Source organism: Mastacembelus armatus, chromosome 22, assembly GCF_900324485.2.
Source record: "Mastacembelus armatus chromosome 22, fMasArm1.2, whole genome shotgun sequence".
NCBI classification, from domain to species: Eukaryota; Metazoa; Chordata; class Actinopteri; order Synbranchiformes; family Mastacembelidae; genus Mastacembelus; species Mastacembelus armatus.
This window is the reverse complement of record NC_046654.1, coordinates 12,315,181-12,335,284: the sequence shown is the minus strand read 5'-3', so window position 1 is coordinate 12,335,284 and position 20,104 is coordinate 12,315,181. Positions and strand designations below refer to the sequence as shown.

At 40.5% G+C, this 20,104-nt stretch overlaps 2 protein-coding genes across 2 annotated transcripts in view; both read left to right on the top strand.

The window, feature by feature from the left end:
• Positions 1–3,558, top strand: part of LOC113129727 (ryanodine receptor 3-like) — a 28,957-nt gene extending 25,399 nt beyond the window's left edge. The window contains exons 6-10 of the mRNA XM_026305794.1: positions 274–386; positions 1,391–1,490; positions 2,001–2,094; positions 2,932–3,006; positions 3,354–3,558. Of these exons, the coding sequence (XP_026161579.1) occupies positions 274–386; positions 1,391–1,490; positions 2,001–2,094; positions 2,932–3,006; positions 3,354–3,558 (587 nt within the window). The remainder of the gene's footprint in view (positions 1–273; positions 387–1,390; positions 1,491–2,000; positions 2,095–2,931; positions 3,007–3,353) is intronic.
• A 1,679-nt stretch (positions 3,559–5,237) lies between these two features.
• LOC113129721 (ryanodine receptor 3-like) lies at positions 5,238–20,038 on the top strand. The gene is made up of 19 exons (XM_026305785.1): positions 5,238–5,242; positions 5,763–5,943; positions 6,860–6,995; positions 8,171–8,266; positions 8,582–8,700; positions 9,939–10,072; positions 10,794–11,035; positions 11,307–11,499; positions 13,065–13,281; positions 13,367–13,471; positions 15,538–15,641; positions 17,006–17,089; positions 17,435–17,594; positions 18,214–18,361; positions 18,669–18,871; positions 19,072–19,246; positions 19,518–19,726; positions 19,815–19,964; positions 20,015–20,038. Exons 1-19 carry the CDS (start codon positions 5,238–5,240, stop codon positions 20,036–20,038), a joined length of 2,685 nt encoding a protein of 894 aa, XP_026161570.1.
• Positions 20,039–20,104: the final 66 nt, after the last annotated feature.

The window sequence follows — 20,104 nt, the reverse complement described above, 5'->3', positions numbered from 1 at the left end:
GGTACCCTGATTCTTGAACCCACTTCTTAATTCCACTTAATTTATTTGGTACCATGTAGCAGAAGAACAGTCACCTCGGTATGACTTGAAAATATTGTTGCCATGGTGCATCCATGTTTGCACAAGCTCTTATTTCAGCCTTCTCTCACCTTATTACATGTGAATTGGGCAGTCACAGTGTTCTTATGATCAGTTTGTTCATATTACATACACAGACAGCTTATATTCAGGTATATACAGTATGTGCATGTGTTTTTGTACGTACTATGATAGGTGAGGCCTGCTGGTGGACTATCCACCCTGCCTCCAAACAAAGATCTGAAGGAGAGAAAGTGCGCATCGGTGATGACCTCATCCTCGTCAGTGTGTCCTCAGAGCGATACCTTGTAAGTATGAAGCTGTAGCTAGTTTGTGTGTGTGTGTGCGCGTGTGCGCGTGTGCGTGTGTGCGTGTGTGCGTTTGTGTGTGTGTGTGTGTGTGTGTGTGTGTGTGTGTGTGTGTGTGTGTGTGTGTGTGTGTGTGTGTGTGAAGGTCTAGGAGTATATGAACCCCATGACCACTCTCCTGCAGAGAGCTTAACATCAAAAGCAACAAGTGTGAGTGTGAGAAAATTTGATCTGCCCAGGAAGCAGCAGGTTTGGTAGATCATGATTTCTTTAGAGTGTTTCCGTTTTAAATTAGGCTATCCTCTTGTCATCCTTGTCACATCCCCACATTCTGCTGCACATTCTGATTATGTCTCTATTGCACTGAACTGACCTTTTTAAGAAATAGACTTCTCTTACTATTAGACCAACCTTCCCTCTGAGCTTAACATCATAGTGATGTACTACAGTATGTAAACCTCATCTCACAATCTAGTTTATTGTCAGTGGTATAGGCAGGGTACAGGCAGCACCTGAAGCCTACAGAGGGACTCTAGAGAGAGGCTAGTCAGTACACAGCTGCCAAAAAATATTCAAATATTTTTGGACAGTCTGACACTGACACTGAGGAAAATGTACATATGCATTTACCAAAACAGGGCATCACTGTTATGGTTCCCTTAACACTTATATGATAAACTGGGATTTTCATCTGGATCAGTGTGCAAAAGGGATTTTTTTTTTTAGTTGAATCAATTGTCTCAATCTGTCCAAAACCCACACTGTAAAACCCAAATGTGTAATATAGTCTAATAGTGACGTTCTTAGTGATGTTCTTGTCGCTAAATCCTTGTCATTTTACAATATTAATAATTAAAACAATGCAGATAAAATGTCTCAGCCAGTGATGTTGCTGATTTCTCATAAAATCCATTTTAATTTCTCCACCTTTTCCTAATGACAATTTCGTCCATGGATGTACACAGATAAGTGGCCTGCATGAAATCTTTCCTTGTTTCCTGCAGCACTTATCCATCTCCAATGGCAACATCCAGGTGGATGCTTCTTTCATGCAAACCCTGTGGAACGTCCATCCCATCTGCTCTGGTAGCAACATTGAAGAAGGTAGAGACTTCACACAAAGCCCCAGACACGACAGCATCGGCACAGATTTCTCCGTGCTTCAGCAATATTTTTTCAAATTTTTAGATTTAAATTTTGGCAATATTTGTTAAAATGAATTAAGGTTTCTACAAATAAACAGAAAACCCCCACGAGATTCAAAACACATTCATTTATCGCCCATTGACTTTAAAACTGTATCTGTTTCATTTGTATAATAAAAATATCTCATTTGTTTGTTTAAAATGTAGATCTGATGATTTCTATTCAGCTGTAATCAAACATACGTGCTTATTCATGTCTGTATGGATAAAACTGAGTTAGATTTGGATCTGGATATTTATTTATAAGAAAAACATCTGGATGTGAAAATGATTCCTAAATTTATAACTCACTTATGTGATCTAGATAGTCCTTCTGTCCAGATTTCATATCTGAGATTCACAATGGAGGAAAAGGAAATGAAATGTGTGGAGTGACCTTATCTATCTTCTGTTCTTCCTCGTCCAATAGGCTACCTGTTGGGTGGTCATGTGATGCGGCTTTTCCATGGACATGACGAGGTAGTGACCATCCCAGGATCAGACCAGAGTGAAGAGCAACAGAGGTGCGAACCAAACTAGATTACACTGCAGCATTGGGGTTTACACTGTACTGATGGTAAAGCACTTGCATCCACATGAGAAGCTAAATAACTCTGATTTATGTGCAGTGGCCTCAGAATCCACTTCACTTCAGAAAAATACACTGACCAATGTAACACTCAGCTCTCCGAGGAGCCAAATGGGTGACTGCTATTTTTATCTATAGTTTTCATTGCTTGTTGTGGGTACAGATAAGGTAGGCCACAGAAAAATGGCACACAAGACGTGAAGTGGGTCAAAAGGGTGGGCAAGACCCATACACACATAGTCAGGTGTGAGGAGATGTGTCTTCCTCCTGGGCAAATGCACTGTGTCTATTTTTAGAACAGAGCATGGCAAATATGGGGGTGGGATCAGATATTCATATCCAGCTTTGGCTTTTTTCCTATTGTTGTCCTTGAAACTCAACAGAATGAGTGACCCTTTTTTGAAATCTTCCATTTTTCTGGGGCAGATCAAAGACACTCCAAGCTGTCACCGGGAGGTGATGAGCGATTTCTTTTATCTTTGGACCCAGTCAGCCATATCACTGATAGACAGTGTAGCTGTGAGTTATCAGAGCACAAATGTCTCTGGAGGATGTGATGCTGCAGCTGGCAGAGTAAATACAGCCCATACTCCAGTGTGTGCGTGTGTTCATGACTGAGTCAAACATCTTCCCAGTGAATATCAGTGTGACAAATGAGAGTAAACAGGTGGCATTCCTCTGAGCCAGGATGAATGACCTTGACAGTATCATTGGTGGCTAGACGTCTAAAGCCTCCACAGACCACCCACTCAAGCTCATCTTGCATCCCCAGGATAGTCAACTATGAGACGGGTAAGGCCGGTGCCAAGGCGAGGTCCTTGTGGAGACTGGAGCCACTCCGAATCAGGTGGGTTTTGTTTCTCTTGATCCTGTGATTTCTTAGCTTCCATTATGTGTTTCACTTTATTACCTTACCTTGCCTTTTCATTTCACTTCTTGTGTCAGACATATTTATCACATCCACCATGTTTTGACCCTGTTTTTTTTTTTAACAATTGTGTGCAATTAGAGAAATATTTAAGTTATAATAATGCTAATTATTAATTACTTATTTTACTGCATGGAATGCTGGATAATGAACAGCTAGCAGCAATGTTTAGATCATTTCATTAGTGGTTCTTAGGCTTCCAGGGCTTAAAACACTTTGTATTTCCACGTGTGCTTTATTTTAATATATGGTTGTGACCCTGACAGCTGGAGTGGGAGCCACATCCGCTGGGGTCAGCCATTTCGACTTCGGCACCTGACCACAGGTCACTACCTGGCCCTGACCGAGGACAGGGGGCTGGTGCTGCAGGACCGGGAGAGGTCCGACACTGTTGCCACAGCCTTCTGCTTCAGAGCCTCTAAGGCAAGGACACATATGCAAGCACAAAAACACACATCAAGATGGCAGTAATTGACACACTGTTCCTCAAGGTGACCTGTGCCACGTGGGATTGCAACACATAAATGTTATTAGATGCCAGCAAGAAGACATTAGAAAGGATCACCTCTAAACCTTTACAAATGAACCTCCCACTATCGGACTGCAAATAACCATTTTAAATAAGAAAATTACAAGAATTATTAAACAGTGAAAGCTATGCCATAGAGGTTAATTTATCTTAACCTGCCCACTCTAACTGTACCCACCATTAAAATGTACTCAGTGTAATGGAGTTTCTAGATATGATCAGTGATTGTGAGCCAATTAGTGAACCTTCCAATGTGGATTTAAATCATGTGATATAGAACATAAGTGAAGTTATCTAACACTGGACTCCTCATGGGTTGCAGTTATATCTGATCTCAATAGCAGAACAAATTCAATCATCTCACTGATGGTAGAGTCATAAACACCAGATGCAGTTGACATTTGGTTAGTATTTTGATTAGCAGCAAATCTGCATATCTGTATGCACATGTTGTATTGTTCATGAGCCTGCTCATGCGTTTGACACTTTGTCGTCTTCATTTTCTCCTCCCTTGTGCAGGAGAAGCTAGAGCAGAGCCCCAAGCGGGACATCGAGGGCATGGGGATGGCAGAGATTAAATATGGGGACTCACTCTGCTTCATCATGCATGTGGCCACGGGGCTCTGGCTCTCCTACCAGGCACCTGATGTCAAATCTGCCCGTCTGGGTCCCCTCAAGAGACGAGTGAGTGGAGACAAAAACAAGCACACTTCAGTTTAGAATGCAAAGCATATACAAAATCAAACAAAATTAATAAATAAATGAAATTCCTTGGAGCAGATAATTATTTTGAAGGAGTTAATTAAGTTTAGATGACTGTCTATTAGTTAGTATTTCTGCCTCAGCTAAATATAAACCTTGTCCCTTGGCTACTGTGGCAGAAGTGATAGAGGTGTATGTGCGAAAACGTGCGTGACAGTGTGTCCTCCATGTAAACACAGCCAGATGGCCTGTAGTGTCAGCACCTGTGTTCCAGACATTGTGGCTCACTGCTGGCTGAGGACTGCTGGAGACTTTCTCTCTGTTAAATGACTTCCTCTTCCTTTTTTTTTTGGCCCTTTTCCTGTTTTCTAATTATTGTTCAATAGTGGTGTCTCACACTCCTTCTCTCCCTGTCATGGCCTCCCAAGGCGTGCCTACATTCTGAAGGTCACATGGATGATGGGTTGACCCTCCAGCGCTGTCAACATGAAGAATCGCGCGCTGCACGCATCATCCGCAACACCACACTACTCTTTAACCGATTTATAAGGTATGTTGAACAACACTGCTATTACTCACTAGTGCACACAGTGATGTGAATGCACAAATTGCCCAATTAAACCAAATTACAGTCCACATTTGTCTGTGTTAAGCTACAGAGCCACTTTATTAGGGTAATTTGCAAAATGTCCTGTCACTGGTACAAGTTACGTAATCGCCACATTAATGATGATAGAGCATAATTAATAGAGAGTCCCAAACGTCAACATATCACCAAATTATTGCAAAACACTAAGAACCAGACATCTCAAAGCACTACAGACTCTTACACAGTCCACACAGTAAGAATGTAACGGTTCTCCAGATTGTGAACACACCCACTGGAGAGTTAAGCTCTGGGCCTGTGAGTTTTGACTAAATGGGGTGCCAAAGCCCCAGACAGCTCACTCAGTGGTCCAGTCATGCATTTCCAAATGGCAAACACTGCAGCAGCGTCACAGCTACGCATGGCCAGCTCTGAAAAAAGGAACCATGAAGCACATAAGTGGATACTTCAGCACAGTTAGTTGTTATCAAATAACCCACTGTCCCCTGGGTCAGGCTCTGGGGCACTCATAGCAGGAAGATCTGAGAGTCTGTCAGCCTCTCCTACAGCTAGAACACATACATCTCCCCACACCCCTCCCACGCATACAAGAGGAGCTATTTTTAGCAGGCTAGCGGAAATCAGCATTTCAGCATGAATGAACCAGTGGGATAAACATTGTATTAGTCATCATAGCTGCTCCTCAAGTGTGCTCAGCTTCCCAACTTAGTTCAAGTTAAATGGATTTAAGATGAATGGGAGTATTTTGAAAACTCTAAAAACATCATTTGGGACTGCTGGTGGTTCTGAATCATGTTTTTTTTGCAAGTGTTGACCCTTCTGTCCCCCCCTCCCCAGAGACCTGGATTGTCTGGGTGCTAAGAATAGAGCAGTGCTTGCCTTGCCTGTCGAGGAGGTGCTCCAAACCCTCAATGACCTCATCACCTATTTCAAGCTCCCTGATGCTGAGCTGGAGCATGAGGAGAGGCAGATCAAGCTGCGTTCACTCAAGAACCGACAAAACCTATTCAAACAGGAAGTGAGTACTCCCATCCAAGAAGGCATAGTAAACTACTACTAAAATACTGGGAATGCACACAAGTGAGAGAGCAGTAGCAGACCTGCAAAAGACAAGGAATGTGAAAGGCTGAAGCAATTGCTTCTTTGTGGTGTGTTTCAATGCCTTCCTGTATTTGGAGGCGTTGCATTTGAAGGCATCAGCAGTTTTGGTGTTATAAGTTTTTTTCAGTGTTGGCACAAGTGCACTCAGCTTTGTGCTAAGCCTCAAGGAACTAAATTGCTTTCATCAATTAGGAAATGTCAGCTGCCTTGCTGTGATATTAACTATCCAAATTTTTCTTGACTTTAATAGACAGTATATGCCGCCATACCCACACATACGAATGTGAATTAGCTAAATTAAATATATGTATGTACTCCTTTATTACAAAATTTGATCAGGAAACATGGTGGTTTTAATATTTGAAAATTATAAATATTTTAGCAATTCATCTTTCATCTTATTCACTTGTCTTTCTATGATAATTCACCAAAATAGCATACCTCTGTTTCACTCCTAAAAGATTACATTTATTTGGTCCATTTGTCACTGTAGGCAGCTGACTCATGATTTTTACTGACATTATAAATCATCTGCAATTTTCATTTTGTCTTTTCATGTCTGTCATTTAGCATTTCTGATCACTATAGATATTTCTCTCTAGTATAAATCACTATGACACAACCACTGCACGGGAAAGCAGAGAGCCATAGTGGTGCAAATAAGGATGGTCAACTAATTGGATGCTGCAGAGAGAATTATGCTGTCACACTAAGAAGAGGTTGTTATTAATATGAGATGTATTTTAATGGGAAAGTTAATGCATAAAATGTGTGTATTTCATTTTCTTGTGCTAATATTGTTTTCAAGTGTCGGATCACTTTGCATTTCCTAGGGAATGCTCACTCTGGTGTCCAACTGTATCGACCGTCTGAACGTCTACAACAGCGTGGCACACTTCGGAGAGTGTGCCGGGTCAGAGGCCGGAGCATCCTGGAAAGACATTCTCAATCTGCTGTATGAGTTGCTGGGTAGGGAACTGGTTTACTACACGCCCTTTGAATATAAAACCACACAAATCCCTACTATAGTCATCCACAGAGACAAGAGTCATCATTTAAAGATAAAGTAGCTGTAAGTGAGTTGACCTTCGTCACCACCAGCCATTTACAGACTCTCAAGACTGAAGCATTACATTTTGAGGTTGCCAAAATCCACACTGTCCAAATTGCAGACACTTGACACATATGCAAACACATACACTATAAATACTTCATCTTTAATAGTCACACATATTCTCTCACTGTGGGTTTCAAACAAACCTTTGGGTTTCCCATATTGCCAGACGACCTTTTGGCCACAGAATGTCGTTGTTGTGACTATACTGTTTTCTGTTTTGTTTACTTGTTCCTATAAGCTAATGTCATCACCACTGCCTGTATGCAAAACTTGCTTTATCCCCTTGAACTGCTAGCATATGCTCTGTTACATATACCATATCACACTAAAATGACCTGACAGGGAAGGATATATTTCTGTTTTTCCTGAGTCCTTCTGTCTGATGAATACAGTGTTTGACTTGAACATTTACTACAGTAGCTGCATTTGTCAGCAGAAAAAGCATTGTTTTTGATATGTCCCATTCTTCAAGAGAGAATGTGGACAGCCTTTACGTAAAATTTATCTTTCCTCCTGCCACACTGAAGTCCTTCTGCCCTCCAAGTGTGTCCTTCACACTCTTATTTACACAGATTTCACCTGCTGGCCCGTATTAGTTTTCCGTCCACGTCTCTCTTCCCCTATTCCCGCCTCCACCTGCTTCAGCTCAGTGCTAAGTGGATTTGGGATGCCTTGCCTCCCTTCTTCCCTGTTTATTTGCGCTGGTTGACCCTGTCTTGTTTGTGCTAGGGCATATGTGGGTGCATTTATTGGCATGTGTTTTCATTTTTTCTCTCCTTCTGATATTCACTCTCTTTCTTGAGCATCTTCCACATTAATATGTATTAAATTGTTAAAGCAGACCTCTTCCCCTTGAGCTTTGAGAATACAATTAAGGTGTCCACATTTAGGTGACATTGTTTTTGCTGATGTGCATGAAGTGAGATTTGGTAATGTACTGAAGGTGATCCATCACACCATGATTAATGAAAGCTATCTTGTTTACCATAAAATTAGAGTCATGCATACTTTTCTTGTGTCTCTGCAGCTGCGTTAATTCGAGGGAACAGAAACAACTGCACCCAGTTCTCCAACAACTTGGACTGGCTGGTCAGCAAGCTTGAAAGACTGGAATCGTCTTCAGGTATGCTCTGTATAATTCCCAAACATACTGAGATTCATGTGGAACAGCATCATTTGTCTGTTACAGAGACATCAAACAACTATCAGTGACAGTCCAAGACTCCTCAACAGGGACATGAATCTTAAAAGATGTGAAAAAGACACTGCATGCTTGAAACACACAATATATGGGTGTATCTAAAATGAACATTTGTAGTAAAGAATGTAATAGCAGCACCGAGTGTCTTCTGGTTATCTGTGTCCCTTGGAGATTGTCCTCTGGTGTGTCTTTTTCTTCTGTGGGTGTTAACTGATTGATGAACTTTCGGCTGTGCAGGCATCCTGGAAGTTCTGCACTGCATTCTAATCGAGAGCCCTGAGGCCCTTAACATCATCCAGAGAGGACACATCAAGTCCATCATATCACTGCTCTACAAGCATGGACGCAACCACAAGGTGAGCAGCAAAGGAGAGCTGCTGCAATCAAGTCTTAATGTGGGTAATGACAAATCTGGGCTCTATTGTTCTGTATAGCAATTGCTGAATTTAAGAATGAACAATTAATTACAGTCTTGGGGAAAGTATGATACTATAAATGTAAAAGAAACAAATTAGGAGGAGATAATGAAACAATAAAATGCTAAGAAATAATCCTGTACATCACCCACCATTAAATGATGAATTGTTGTTTATACACCTTGGTTTTAGTACCGATTAAACAAATTAAAAACGATGCGTAAATCAGAGAGCGTTACAGGTGTTAGCTGGAGTCAGGCTTTTTCCTCTTTTCCTGTTTCCACTGCTAAGCTAAACTGCCAGCTGCTAAATCCAACCTCATTTTAACATAATGGCTATCGGTCTTCTTGGATACCTCTAGACATGAAAGCAAATTTGTATATTTCCCCAAATATTTCTTTGCTGTGAATACTGAAGTATTCTAAGTATTGGATGATATAAAATTGGATGAATCAGCTGAATTAGTCAAGCAAGATAGCACACGACGACGACAGAAAGTGCATTCTGCCTGTTTATCTTGCACTCAGTCATCTCCGGTTTTTTTTCCTCATTAAGCTCACCAAACGGCTCAGTGGATGCACATTCATTTCAATAACAGTTCCCTTTGGGGCTCTTTGTCACTTCTTCTTCTCTTTAGCTATGAAGTCACTCTGCTTACCTTCTGCCAGCATGCAAACCTCCAATCTTGACAGAGGCTTCCTGGGGCTTGGGATGCTGTGTGTCCCTAACATGAATCAATCTGTTTAACAGTGAAATGAGCTCAGGAGCAGGCAGTCAGCTGGACAGGATCATAAATCAACCCAAATGTTTCATTTTACTGTGGAGGCACAAAAAAGGAGCCAGTAATAAAACAAAGGTGCTTTGGCCTGTCACTCTTGGCTAAGCTTCCTGTGCCATTTAACCCAAGGGCTTTGTTAAGCTAACATCAAAAGGATGTTATTGGACATGTTTTTTCCCCCACTAAGTATCTCAGAGTAATTATGCAGTGGTTGCATAAAAAGAGGCTGTCCCTAGAGCAGTAACCTGGACAGTGATTAGCACAAAGATAATTAGTCATTTTGTTATAGATTGATATCCAGGATTCAAAGGGATACTGAGGTGAATGTGTAATCAGTTGTTGTGGAGCTGTTGTGCTCTTTACTTACTTTCCTATCTGTGCTTTCACTTTGTTTTTTTAGATCCTGGATGTGCTGTGCTCTCTGTGTGTGTGTAACGGCGTAGCTGTGCGAACTAATCAGAACCTTATCTGTGATCACTTGCTGCCCAAGAGAGATCTGCTGCTGCAAACTCAGCTGGTCAATGATGTCCAGAGGTTAGAAATCCATCCATGCAGCATGCCTCCTGTCCACACCATGCGTCTGATATTTTGGTTTTTAGTTATTTATTAACTTTATGCTTTAAAAAGCAATGGTTAAAGTAAGGAAGTGCTCATTTGAATTAATAGCCAAGCTGTTGATTTAAATAACAGCTTGTGATGACCTTGTTTGCTGTATATATGCATACAAAGAGAAATGCATTTGTTTTAGAATTAGGAGTATTTATGTGTTGAATTAGTGGGGAATATCAAATTATCCTAACCCACTGTACCTGAAGTTATTTGTTCTTTTAATTGTGGCTAATGGTATGGCATATCATTATGTGATTTAAGGTCAAATTTAAGGTGTTTGTGATAACTGTGACAGATGATCAAGCACTGGGCCTTTCTCCTATGAAATTCTATTATTCCTCCAAATTTTTGTCTTTCTACAGTGGGGAAAAATGTGTCATCCCAGTTAGGTGAAATAATTAAAATTCTAGTTTTAGCTCATAAATCTCTGCTTATTTTCTTGATACTAGTGAAGTGGTCTGTTTTGCCTTACCTTGTTTTAAGACTTCTTAAGAAATTCCCCCAAACAGTTCATTAGAAGCTAATTTACTCAGCTTGTCTTGCAGACAGTTTTTTTATTAGTCTTAACAACATCACAATAGAATGTATTAATATCTTATTTGCTAAAGGCGACATCTGATGATTTCATGTTTCACTTCATTACCAGCATGAGACCAAACATCTTCCTGGGGGTTAGTGAGGGCTCAGCTCAGTATAAGAAGTGGTACTATGAGCTGATGATTGACCAGGTGGACCACTTTGTGACCAGCGAGCCCTCCCACCTGAGGGTGGGCTGGGCCAACACTAAAGGTTACGCTCCCTACCCTGGAGGAGGAGAGGGCTGGGGGGGCAACGGAGTTGGAGATGACCTTTACTCATATGGTTTTGATGGACTCCACCTCTGGTCAGGTTGGTGTGAGGAGAACCATTCAGTGTTTGTGTGTGTAGTTGAGATCATAATAAGCTTTAATGATGAGTGCTAACCCTGGGCTACAGCCAGGTTGTGTCTAGACAGAATGAGTACGCTGCAGGGTCTATTTCCTTGCCCAGAGTGTGTAACTGTGTGCACTTGTGTGTGCTAAATTGTATATTTAGTCCTGTGTATGTGAGGGAGATGTGATTGGTGCCAGCATCACTCCCTGGGTTATATTTCACATAACTGTGTGTGTGTCTTGAACAGGTCGTATCCCTCGGGCAGTTGCATCTGTGAACCAGCACATCCTGACCTCAGAGGATGTGGTGAGCTGTTGTCTGGACCTCGGAGCACCGAGCATCTCTTTCAGAATAAATGGACAGCCTGTCCAGGGAATGTTTGAAAATTTCAACACAGACGGCCTCTTCTTCCCTGTCGTCAGCTTCTCTGCAGGGGTCAAGTGAGTTTATTCCTTTTTATTGTGTTGTCTGAGACTAACAGACTTCTTGATATTCTTCAGTGACGGACGAGCTAGATAGACATGCATACACTGCCTCCATGAAATCCATCTAATCCACGTACTCATTCTGGTCCAAATACATTAAATCTTCAAGGCCTTAAAATTGGACTCAGATAAAATAGGCTGCCATCATAATGGCTCTCTGTTGCTATGGTGACCACAGATAATGATTGACAATACATTTAAATGGAATTTCAGGCTCCAGCAGTTTTTCCATGATTTCATGATTGACTCTGACTTTGTAAAGCAAAGCAGCATTTTGCATTAAGAGCTTTCACTTGACACCAAGAGAGCAGTGTGATTTTTTTCTAGTTAGGTAAACTAAAAATGAATTCATTCCTCACTGGCTGATAAAAAATGATTCTAAAGTAATACTATACTTGAAAAGTTATGTGCGCCAGATTACACTGTATATTACTTATAGAAGACATTTTAAGCATAATAATTATTAGCGTAATAATTATTGTTTAAATGTTATTTGTTTTATCAACAATAGTATCCACAGGTGGGATGTAATGCTCAAGTGTCATTCTGCTCTTTGTTTCAGCAGTTTTCCTTCCACTGATTTCTACCCCCATACTACATGAAAACGTTGTACTGACAAAAGTAGAGTGGAAGAACATTTACACATGTACAGCTTCAGTTATACAGATACACCATGACAGATACTATAAATGAATATCTGGTGGAAGACAAAAAAACATAGCAAACTTAGAAGTACCCCCTTTTTGTAAGTCCGTGCAAAGTATAATAAACTTGAAATTTAGATCTTGACAAATACTAAAATATTTTAAACGCAGATATTGGAAAAGTTTCATTCTATGTCACACCCGTTCTTGAGTTTACACAGAATATGCTTATTCACATAATTGAGCACTGCCCTATCTATTTTTATATTTACTTTATCAAACACAAATGATCTTCATGTCCTTTTTCCATCTGCCAATATTTTAAACGTCCTTTGGTATTGGGGATTTTCACAGTTAACATTCAGAAAGTGCCATACTGTAACCTCTTGTGAGTGTGTGCAACACATCTCCATCCTTGTGTTTTGAATCTGACCTAGTGAACAGGCTGAACTTCTCTGTGGTGGCAAACGTGCCAGGAAATGACAGCCCGATCTTCATTTCTCAATAAGTCAGGGCTGCAGTTAGAATGGGCCTGCTTGCGTCATAGCTACTATTTCAGTAACTATTTTAGACGGCCTCAGGAGAGCCTCTCAACAGTGATGGCCTGAGACGCTTATTCAGTCTCAGAGGTAAACTTGTCCCTGTTAGAGCAGACACTGCAACTGATTGAAGTGGATTAATGGCAGGAAAAGAAGTTACGTTTAGATGCATGTTTAGAGTGCTTCTTTCATTAATACCTGCCTAATTATCAACTCTGATTAAATATATAAATTATATTTACACATACTGTCCCCTCCATTAATTAACTTCTTCTCCTGTATTTTTACTGTGTGGGCTAATATAATAAACCAACAGATAGTCTGCCTTTTTCACTAGGGTGCGTTTCCTGCTGGGTGGTCGACATGGTGACTTTAAGTTTCTGCCTCCATCAAGTTATGCTCCGTGTTATGAGGCTTTGCTGCCAAAAGAGAAGATGAAAGTGGAACCAGTGAAAGAGTACAAGAGAGATGTGGATGGAGTCAGAGATCTGCTGGGCACCACTCAATTCATGTCACAGGCCTCCTTCATCCCCACGCCTGTGGAAACCAGCCAGGTACAGCATGTGAATAGAGGTAGTGTAGAGTGGTGACCATATATAAGGCAAACTTGTTGATAATGTGCCATAATAATGTCATCAGATTGTCATGCCACCTCATCTGGAGAAGGTTCGAGACAAGCTGGCGGAGAACATTCATGAGCTGTGGGGCATGAATAAGATTGAGTTGGGATGGTCCTACGGCAAGGTGAGAAAAATGCATTTTGTTCCTTTACCTATATAACACGAGATCATCTCTCTGGATAAACATATAAAAGCCTAATCCATACATTTTGCCATATTGGTGGTGAAATAAATATCACAATTACACATTTTCTAAACAAGTGTGAATTAAAGAGCAGCTTGAAATGCATTGATATTAGAAGTTTTAGAAGTTAACCATCACAAAACCCTCTACGTCATCTTGCTTTCTCTTTTATAATTTGCGGTTCACACCAAAAAGAGGGTAAGTGGAAAGAACACTCTCATTTTCAATGTTGAAAACTTTTAAAGCCACCCATTTATGATTCATTCCAGTTTGTTTGTAGGTAGCAGAATCATTGTGTCTGTGTTTTAGTATATGTCATGGATTGTAAGATATTGTTTCACCCAAGGGCAGAACAGGATGTTACGGCAGTTTCGGCACAGAAACTGCCTGTCTGCATTTAGTTTTTCTTCTTATAAAAGAAAATTCAGTGGGGTGTTTAATGCTTTGAAGACATAATCCATCATCCCAGTGTAAACCCTAGGATCACCCCATCATCACATTTCTCACTGCGCAGGAACCTACTAGCACTCCCGACCTGACTGACAGGATATTTTTAAATATTAACAGGAAAAAACAATTAAAATGTTTTCTGAAGCTGTTAGGAAACACTTATTGGCTTTTTTGCTAAAGGTTAGTTGAGAAGATTAATACCACTGTCATATCTGTTTGCTAACTGAAGCTAAAGCTACAAGACAGTTTGTTTTACATAAATGAAATAGGGGGCTAGTTGGCTTAGCTCTTTCCAAAGGTCGTCAGCCCACCAGCTAATCTAATCATCTATTGGCTGCAGCTCCATTTAACAGGCATGTGAGTGGTATCAATTTTCTCAGCTAACTCCTGCAACATAACAAATTATTGTAGTGCCCAGTACAAGCAGTTTAAAGCACATGCTTACCTGCAATGCATATGATCACATAAATTAGCCATTATTAACATTCTTGTCTATGAAAGACTGTCTTAGTTTATTGTGCCTTAGCTAAACACCAATGCTAAATGCCAAAGTGACCTGTTTTGCCCTTAAAGAAACAGATGATAACACAAACAACAATACAGAACACAGCTCTTATGTCTATAATACAAATATACATGAAACAATCCTCCCTCTTTTGTTCCACCTTTATAGAAGCCTTCATTTTGACTATTGCCTAAAGAGAATTTTTAATTTAGCATGAAGTGTGTGATCTGAACTTTCAATCTTATTGTCAGGAGGTGTTATTTTTCCTTAAGCTGATGAATAAGATGCAATGTGTCTGAACTCAACATCTAGCCAAGGTGCACAGTATGAGATATAATAGAGTGGCTATGTTTCCAGTATAGCCTATTCTGTGCTGTGTAGTCTTTCATCATTTTTAATTACAGCAGCAATCACAGTACTTGTGCTACAGCAGAAGAAAAGAGGAAATAAACAAGTTATTGTCTGTCATTTAGCCCTAGTTGCACATAAACCTTTTTCATTAGTTGTTTGTTCCATAAATATAATTATGTAAGAGGAAGACCTGCCACAGTGGAGTCCTTGTACTATTCACAAAAGAGCTGGCTGGTGTTCACTGGACCCACACACACAGCTGCATATCTGTGCACAGCCCTGCATGTTTTCTTGGTAAACATCCACCACTGCTTTGCTGCCTCCTCTGAGCAGCATTGACAAAAGGATTATTTGGCATAAAGTGCAGCACAGGGAGGCATTACACCTCTCACTTGGTGTTACAGTCGTGCACCTTTCTATCTCCCCCAAGAAAACATGCTCCCTTGTTCCTTTTTCATAACATGTTCACTATTTGACTGTCTTGCCACTGCAACCAGTAGCACCCCGTACTTAGAAAACATTCCCGTTCCCTTGTTAGTTCACAGTGACATTGACTTACAAGGGTGTGTATTCATATGCATATATTTAGATAACTTTCCCACATGTTGTACATATATGTATATGGAGCTACTGAAGAGCCATAATTACATGACACAGGAAGGTTCAAATATTATTTCTCTGACTGTTTTTTTCCTTACAGATAAGAGAAGACAATAAGCGCCAACATCCATGCCTTGTGGATTTCTCAAAGCTGCCAGAAACTGAAAAGAACTACAATCTGCAGATGTCAACAGAAACTCTAAAGTATGTTGAGCATTAGGGATTGATTTTCTCCATAGCCCATACTTTGGTTCTAGAAGAGAAGAAGCATGCGAAGGAGTCAAATACAGCAATAGAGATTATTAACCATGGAGAACAAATGGAGAAAAGAATTAGAGGGCTCACATGGATAGATACAAGATATTTTTATGTAAATGTAGATTGTCTACAGTTGATGTTTGTTGTCCTGACTCTGACCCAATTAGCTCTCCATAAAGAAGTACCAACTGCAGCTAGGTCAACAGACTGATGTACTGGTGGAGGTGGTGTTTGAAATGCCACATAAACAACAGTAGTAGCAGTGGCAGCCGATATACAGCAACAGCATGACCACAGCACTGCTCTAAATAGCTGCAGAACTTAAAAGGGTGCGTTGGATATATACATCGCAGTGAGAGCAGTGTGCCAATTGAGTGTGGTGGCAGATGCTGTTTGGTTAATACAATAGTAATAGAATAAATTAGCTTATATATTTTCAATGTGGCAGTACACTTTATTGTTGTTAAATGTTGTTTGTTGCTGAGCAAATGATAACTAGAAATATCATTATTATTCATATTTATACTTGCACATGTGTATATGTATAATTGTCTACTAGACTAGTATTATTAAGCAGTGAGCACTAACTATAATTTACCCCCCTTAAGGTCATTGTGATGTGATGTGCAAACTCATTTCCCCCCCATCTCTGTCTGTGTATCGCTTGATCTCCACTCATACATTTTATAAAGATTCCATGGAAACCCAACTTTAGGTTTAGACCAAATAACACTGATAATAATAATAGTAATACATTTTGTTTAAAATAACAACTCATGTTTGGGGTCAGGTAGATATCTCAGGTAAAGTTTAGGAAATTTCCATTTTTGTCATTTAACAAAAAAGTCTAGGATCCTTTTGCACTCATCACTGTTCTACACAACATTTTGTTCTGCTCATAAAGTCCCAGTGAGACCTATTACAAGTGCTTTACATGAATGCTCTTTAAATGATAGGAGAATGTTAAGGTTTGCTGTGATTAATCTTGAACTAGCAGTAGCAGACACATCTGGGTGACGCTGATGGGTTTCTAAATGACATTAAGCTTATGTTACTGTCACCTTGTCCTCTTACACGGTGTGAATAAAATTTGTTAGAATCACTTCAGTGTAGTGCACTCCTCTGGATATTCTTTGCCTTTTCACTCTTGATAGATGACGACATGCACAGTTTAACCCATGACTGCTCTATTTGAACTCCCAACTCATTATTCGCTGTTGTTTGAATCTACACATGCTGTCAAATTAAAGGTAATGTCACATGGTTGATTAAATAGTACTTGTTCACATTATGTGATTGTTCCTCCACAGGACCCTGCTGGCATTGGGCTGTCGTGTAGTTCAGGTGAATCCAAATGCTGAGGACTCCCTCAAAAAGATAAAACTCCCTAAGAAGTAAGTGTGCCTTCCTATATGTGCTATGTAAATGCATGGCTGTTATGTAAACATAGCTCATTTAACAGTCTTTGTAAGAAAGCTGTCCATGATTAGAGATTATAATTGTACTAAGAGGTAGTAGTTGAGAAAGATTTAGATTTGAACCAAACCTGTTCAGACATACAGTACAATACAATAGACCTCAGTCTATGATCATCAGAAAATGTCAGACTACATGACAAAAAAGTTCTATTTACTGTTAACACTGTATGTACAGCCATAAAAATTTTTTACGTAAACTAGTCCTGGTATATTTACACTTTATTGTATCCGTAACTAAGGGACGATGTGTTTTTCTTTTAGCTACATGATGTCCAATGGTTATAAGCCGTCCCCTCTGGACTTGTCAGATATAAAGTTGACTCCAGGTCAGGAACTCCTTGTGGACAAACTGGCAGAAAATGCACACAATGTATGGGCCAAGGACCGTATCAAACAGGGTTGGACCTATGGCATACAGCAGGTACAGTTGTTTTGTTTTTTTTGTTTTTTTAAAGGTCAGGAAAGTTCATGATTACATTGGTTGTGTCTTCCCATGCTTTTCACTTAATTTAGAGCTTAACTAAAGAGAAGGTTTGATCCATATTGCAAAAGGCCACCTCAACAGACCTCATGTTTGTCTATCTTTCTACACAGTTTATTGATCAAGGGTTAAAGTTGACAATATGAGCCCAGTTCACTGAGCAGCACTTCAGAAAAACACCAAAAGATGTTCACTTAAACCTGTCGTGCAGGCAGACCATGATCTTAATAAGCAAAGTGAGATTTCAAATTAAGCCTCACAAATCTGCTTAAGTAGTATTAATATGATACTGCCATGGCTGCACCTCAGTCCCCAGTGAGAGTACTGTGATGGGAAATGACACAGGAAAGACAGAGTAAAGTGATGAGCAGAAGTAGCCCAATGGCAATAAATGGCCAATTAACTTCTCAATTACTGGGATTGACTGGGAAAGCAAACATAGCAGTAGTATGACTAAGCTGGCTCCCTTGAGCCAGCCTGTAATTGATGAAATAAGCAGGGATACTTGGAGATGGGTTGACTAAATAAAATTTCCTCTGACTACCTCCTCTTCCTGCAGGATCTAAAGAGTAAGCGGAACCCTCGCCTGGTTCCGTATGTTCTGCTGGATGAACGCACTAAGAAGTCAAACAGGGACAGCCTGCGGGAGGCTATCCGCACTCTGATTGGATATGGTTACAATATCGAGCCCTCAGACCAGGAAGGCGGTGAGTTTGACTCACTGATGCCTGTTAGAATGCACAGTTAATATTAATAATGACATAATAACAATGATAAAATGTTTACAAGGAATCGGGAAAAACATTTAGTCCAGACAAGTGTGACTTAATTTTGTAGTCCAGATAAAGGATTCTGCCTCCTTCTATCTTTCAGTCTACAGTGAAAAGGACAAGAGTGTGAAATTATTGCCTTCACTCAGTTTTTTGCAATTATGGTTTCACTATTCTTTTTTTTGTTGGAGGGGATTCTGGTGCAGCAATCTACAGTCTGACACCTGTCCCTTCCACGCTCTAGGACATGTGATTGAGCGGCTCAGCATCGACAAGATCCGATTCTTCAGAGTAGAGAGGACGTATGCGGTGAAGACCGGCAAATGGTACTTTGAGTTTGAGGCAGTGACAGGAGGTGATATGAGAGTGGGCTGGGCCAGACCTGGATGTAAGCCAGATGTGGAGCTTGGCACAGATGAGCTGGCATTTGTGTTTGATGGATACAGGGTAAGCTGTCAACCAAAACCTAATTCATTTCTAAATATTCTTTCATATAGCAGTATGCTGCAGACCACTATCGTTTGAAGTTGAACATTCAATCCTACAGTCACAACTGAGATAAATATTAAGTTGTCCATTTGTGTAGTTTATATTCTATTTTCCATTTCTTTATGCTTTATGTATTCTGTGGACTTTTATGCATATAGGGCCACTGTCTGAACATGGGCAGCCGTTTGTTCGGGCGCTGCTGGCATGCTGGGGATGTAGTGGGCTGTATGATCAATATGGAGGACAAGTCCATGATCTTCACCCTTAATGGAGAGATCCTCATCACCACCAAGGGCTCTGAGCTCTGCTTCACTGATTTTGAAACTGAGGATGGTGAGAAACAAAACCAGCTCTATAAGTCAGTAAAGTCAGGGAGGGTCAGACTGAAACTGTGAACACGAAAAAACATAGAGGTGTTGGCTGTACGTTCTGGACATCTTCCTCTGACCTTAAAATAAATCCTTCACATGCAGAGCATAGAGCACGTGCAATGCTAAATTAATTTTCCCTCCCCTACTGGGGCATGTGTTAGTCTTTATTGTTTCTGCCATCCACTTCTGCCCTCTTCCTTTTCCCTCCCTTCCCTCTTCTGGCTGCATTTCAGGGTTTATTCCAGTGTGTAGTCTTGGCCTGACTCAGGTAGGTCGTATGAATCTGGGCAAAGACGCTAGCACCTTCAAGTACTACACCATGTGTGGTCTTCAGGAAGGGTTTGAACCCTTTGCTGTCAACATGAACAGAGAGGTCACCATGTGGTTCAGCAAGCGTCTGCCTACTTTTGTCAATGTGCCGAAGAACCACAACCACATCGCAGTAAGAACAAAAGAAGGAAAAATATCTTCACTTAAAACTCACAAACTTGATTGAGCTGTTAGTGCAAAGATTTTCTCCCTCTTTGCAGGTAACAAGGATCGATGGCACCATTGATAGCCCCCCTTGTCTCAAAGTGACCCACAAAACATTTGGCACCCAGAACAGTAATGCTGACATGGTGTTTTGTCGCCTCAGTATGCCTGTAGAGTTCCACTCCCACTTCAAGTCCAGTCCTGTTGTAGACATGAACGGAGTGCACGAGGAAGATACCCTCAAAGTCAAACACAGGTATTCACCTTCTCAAAATCATGAAGCGAGACTGGAACAGTTCTTGCCATGTGCATTGTGTTATACCTGTCCTGTGGTTTTTGGCAGATA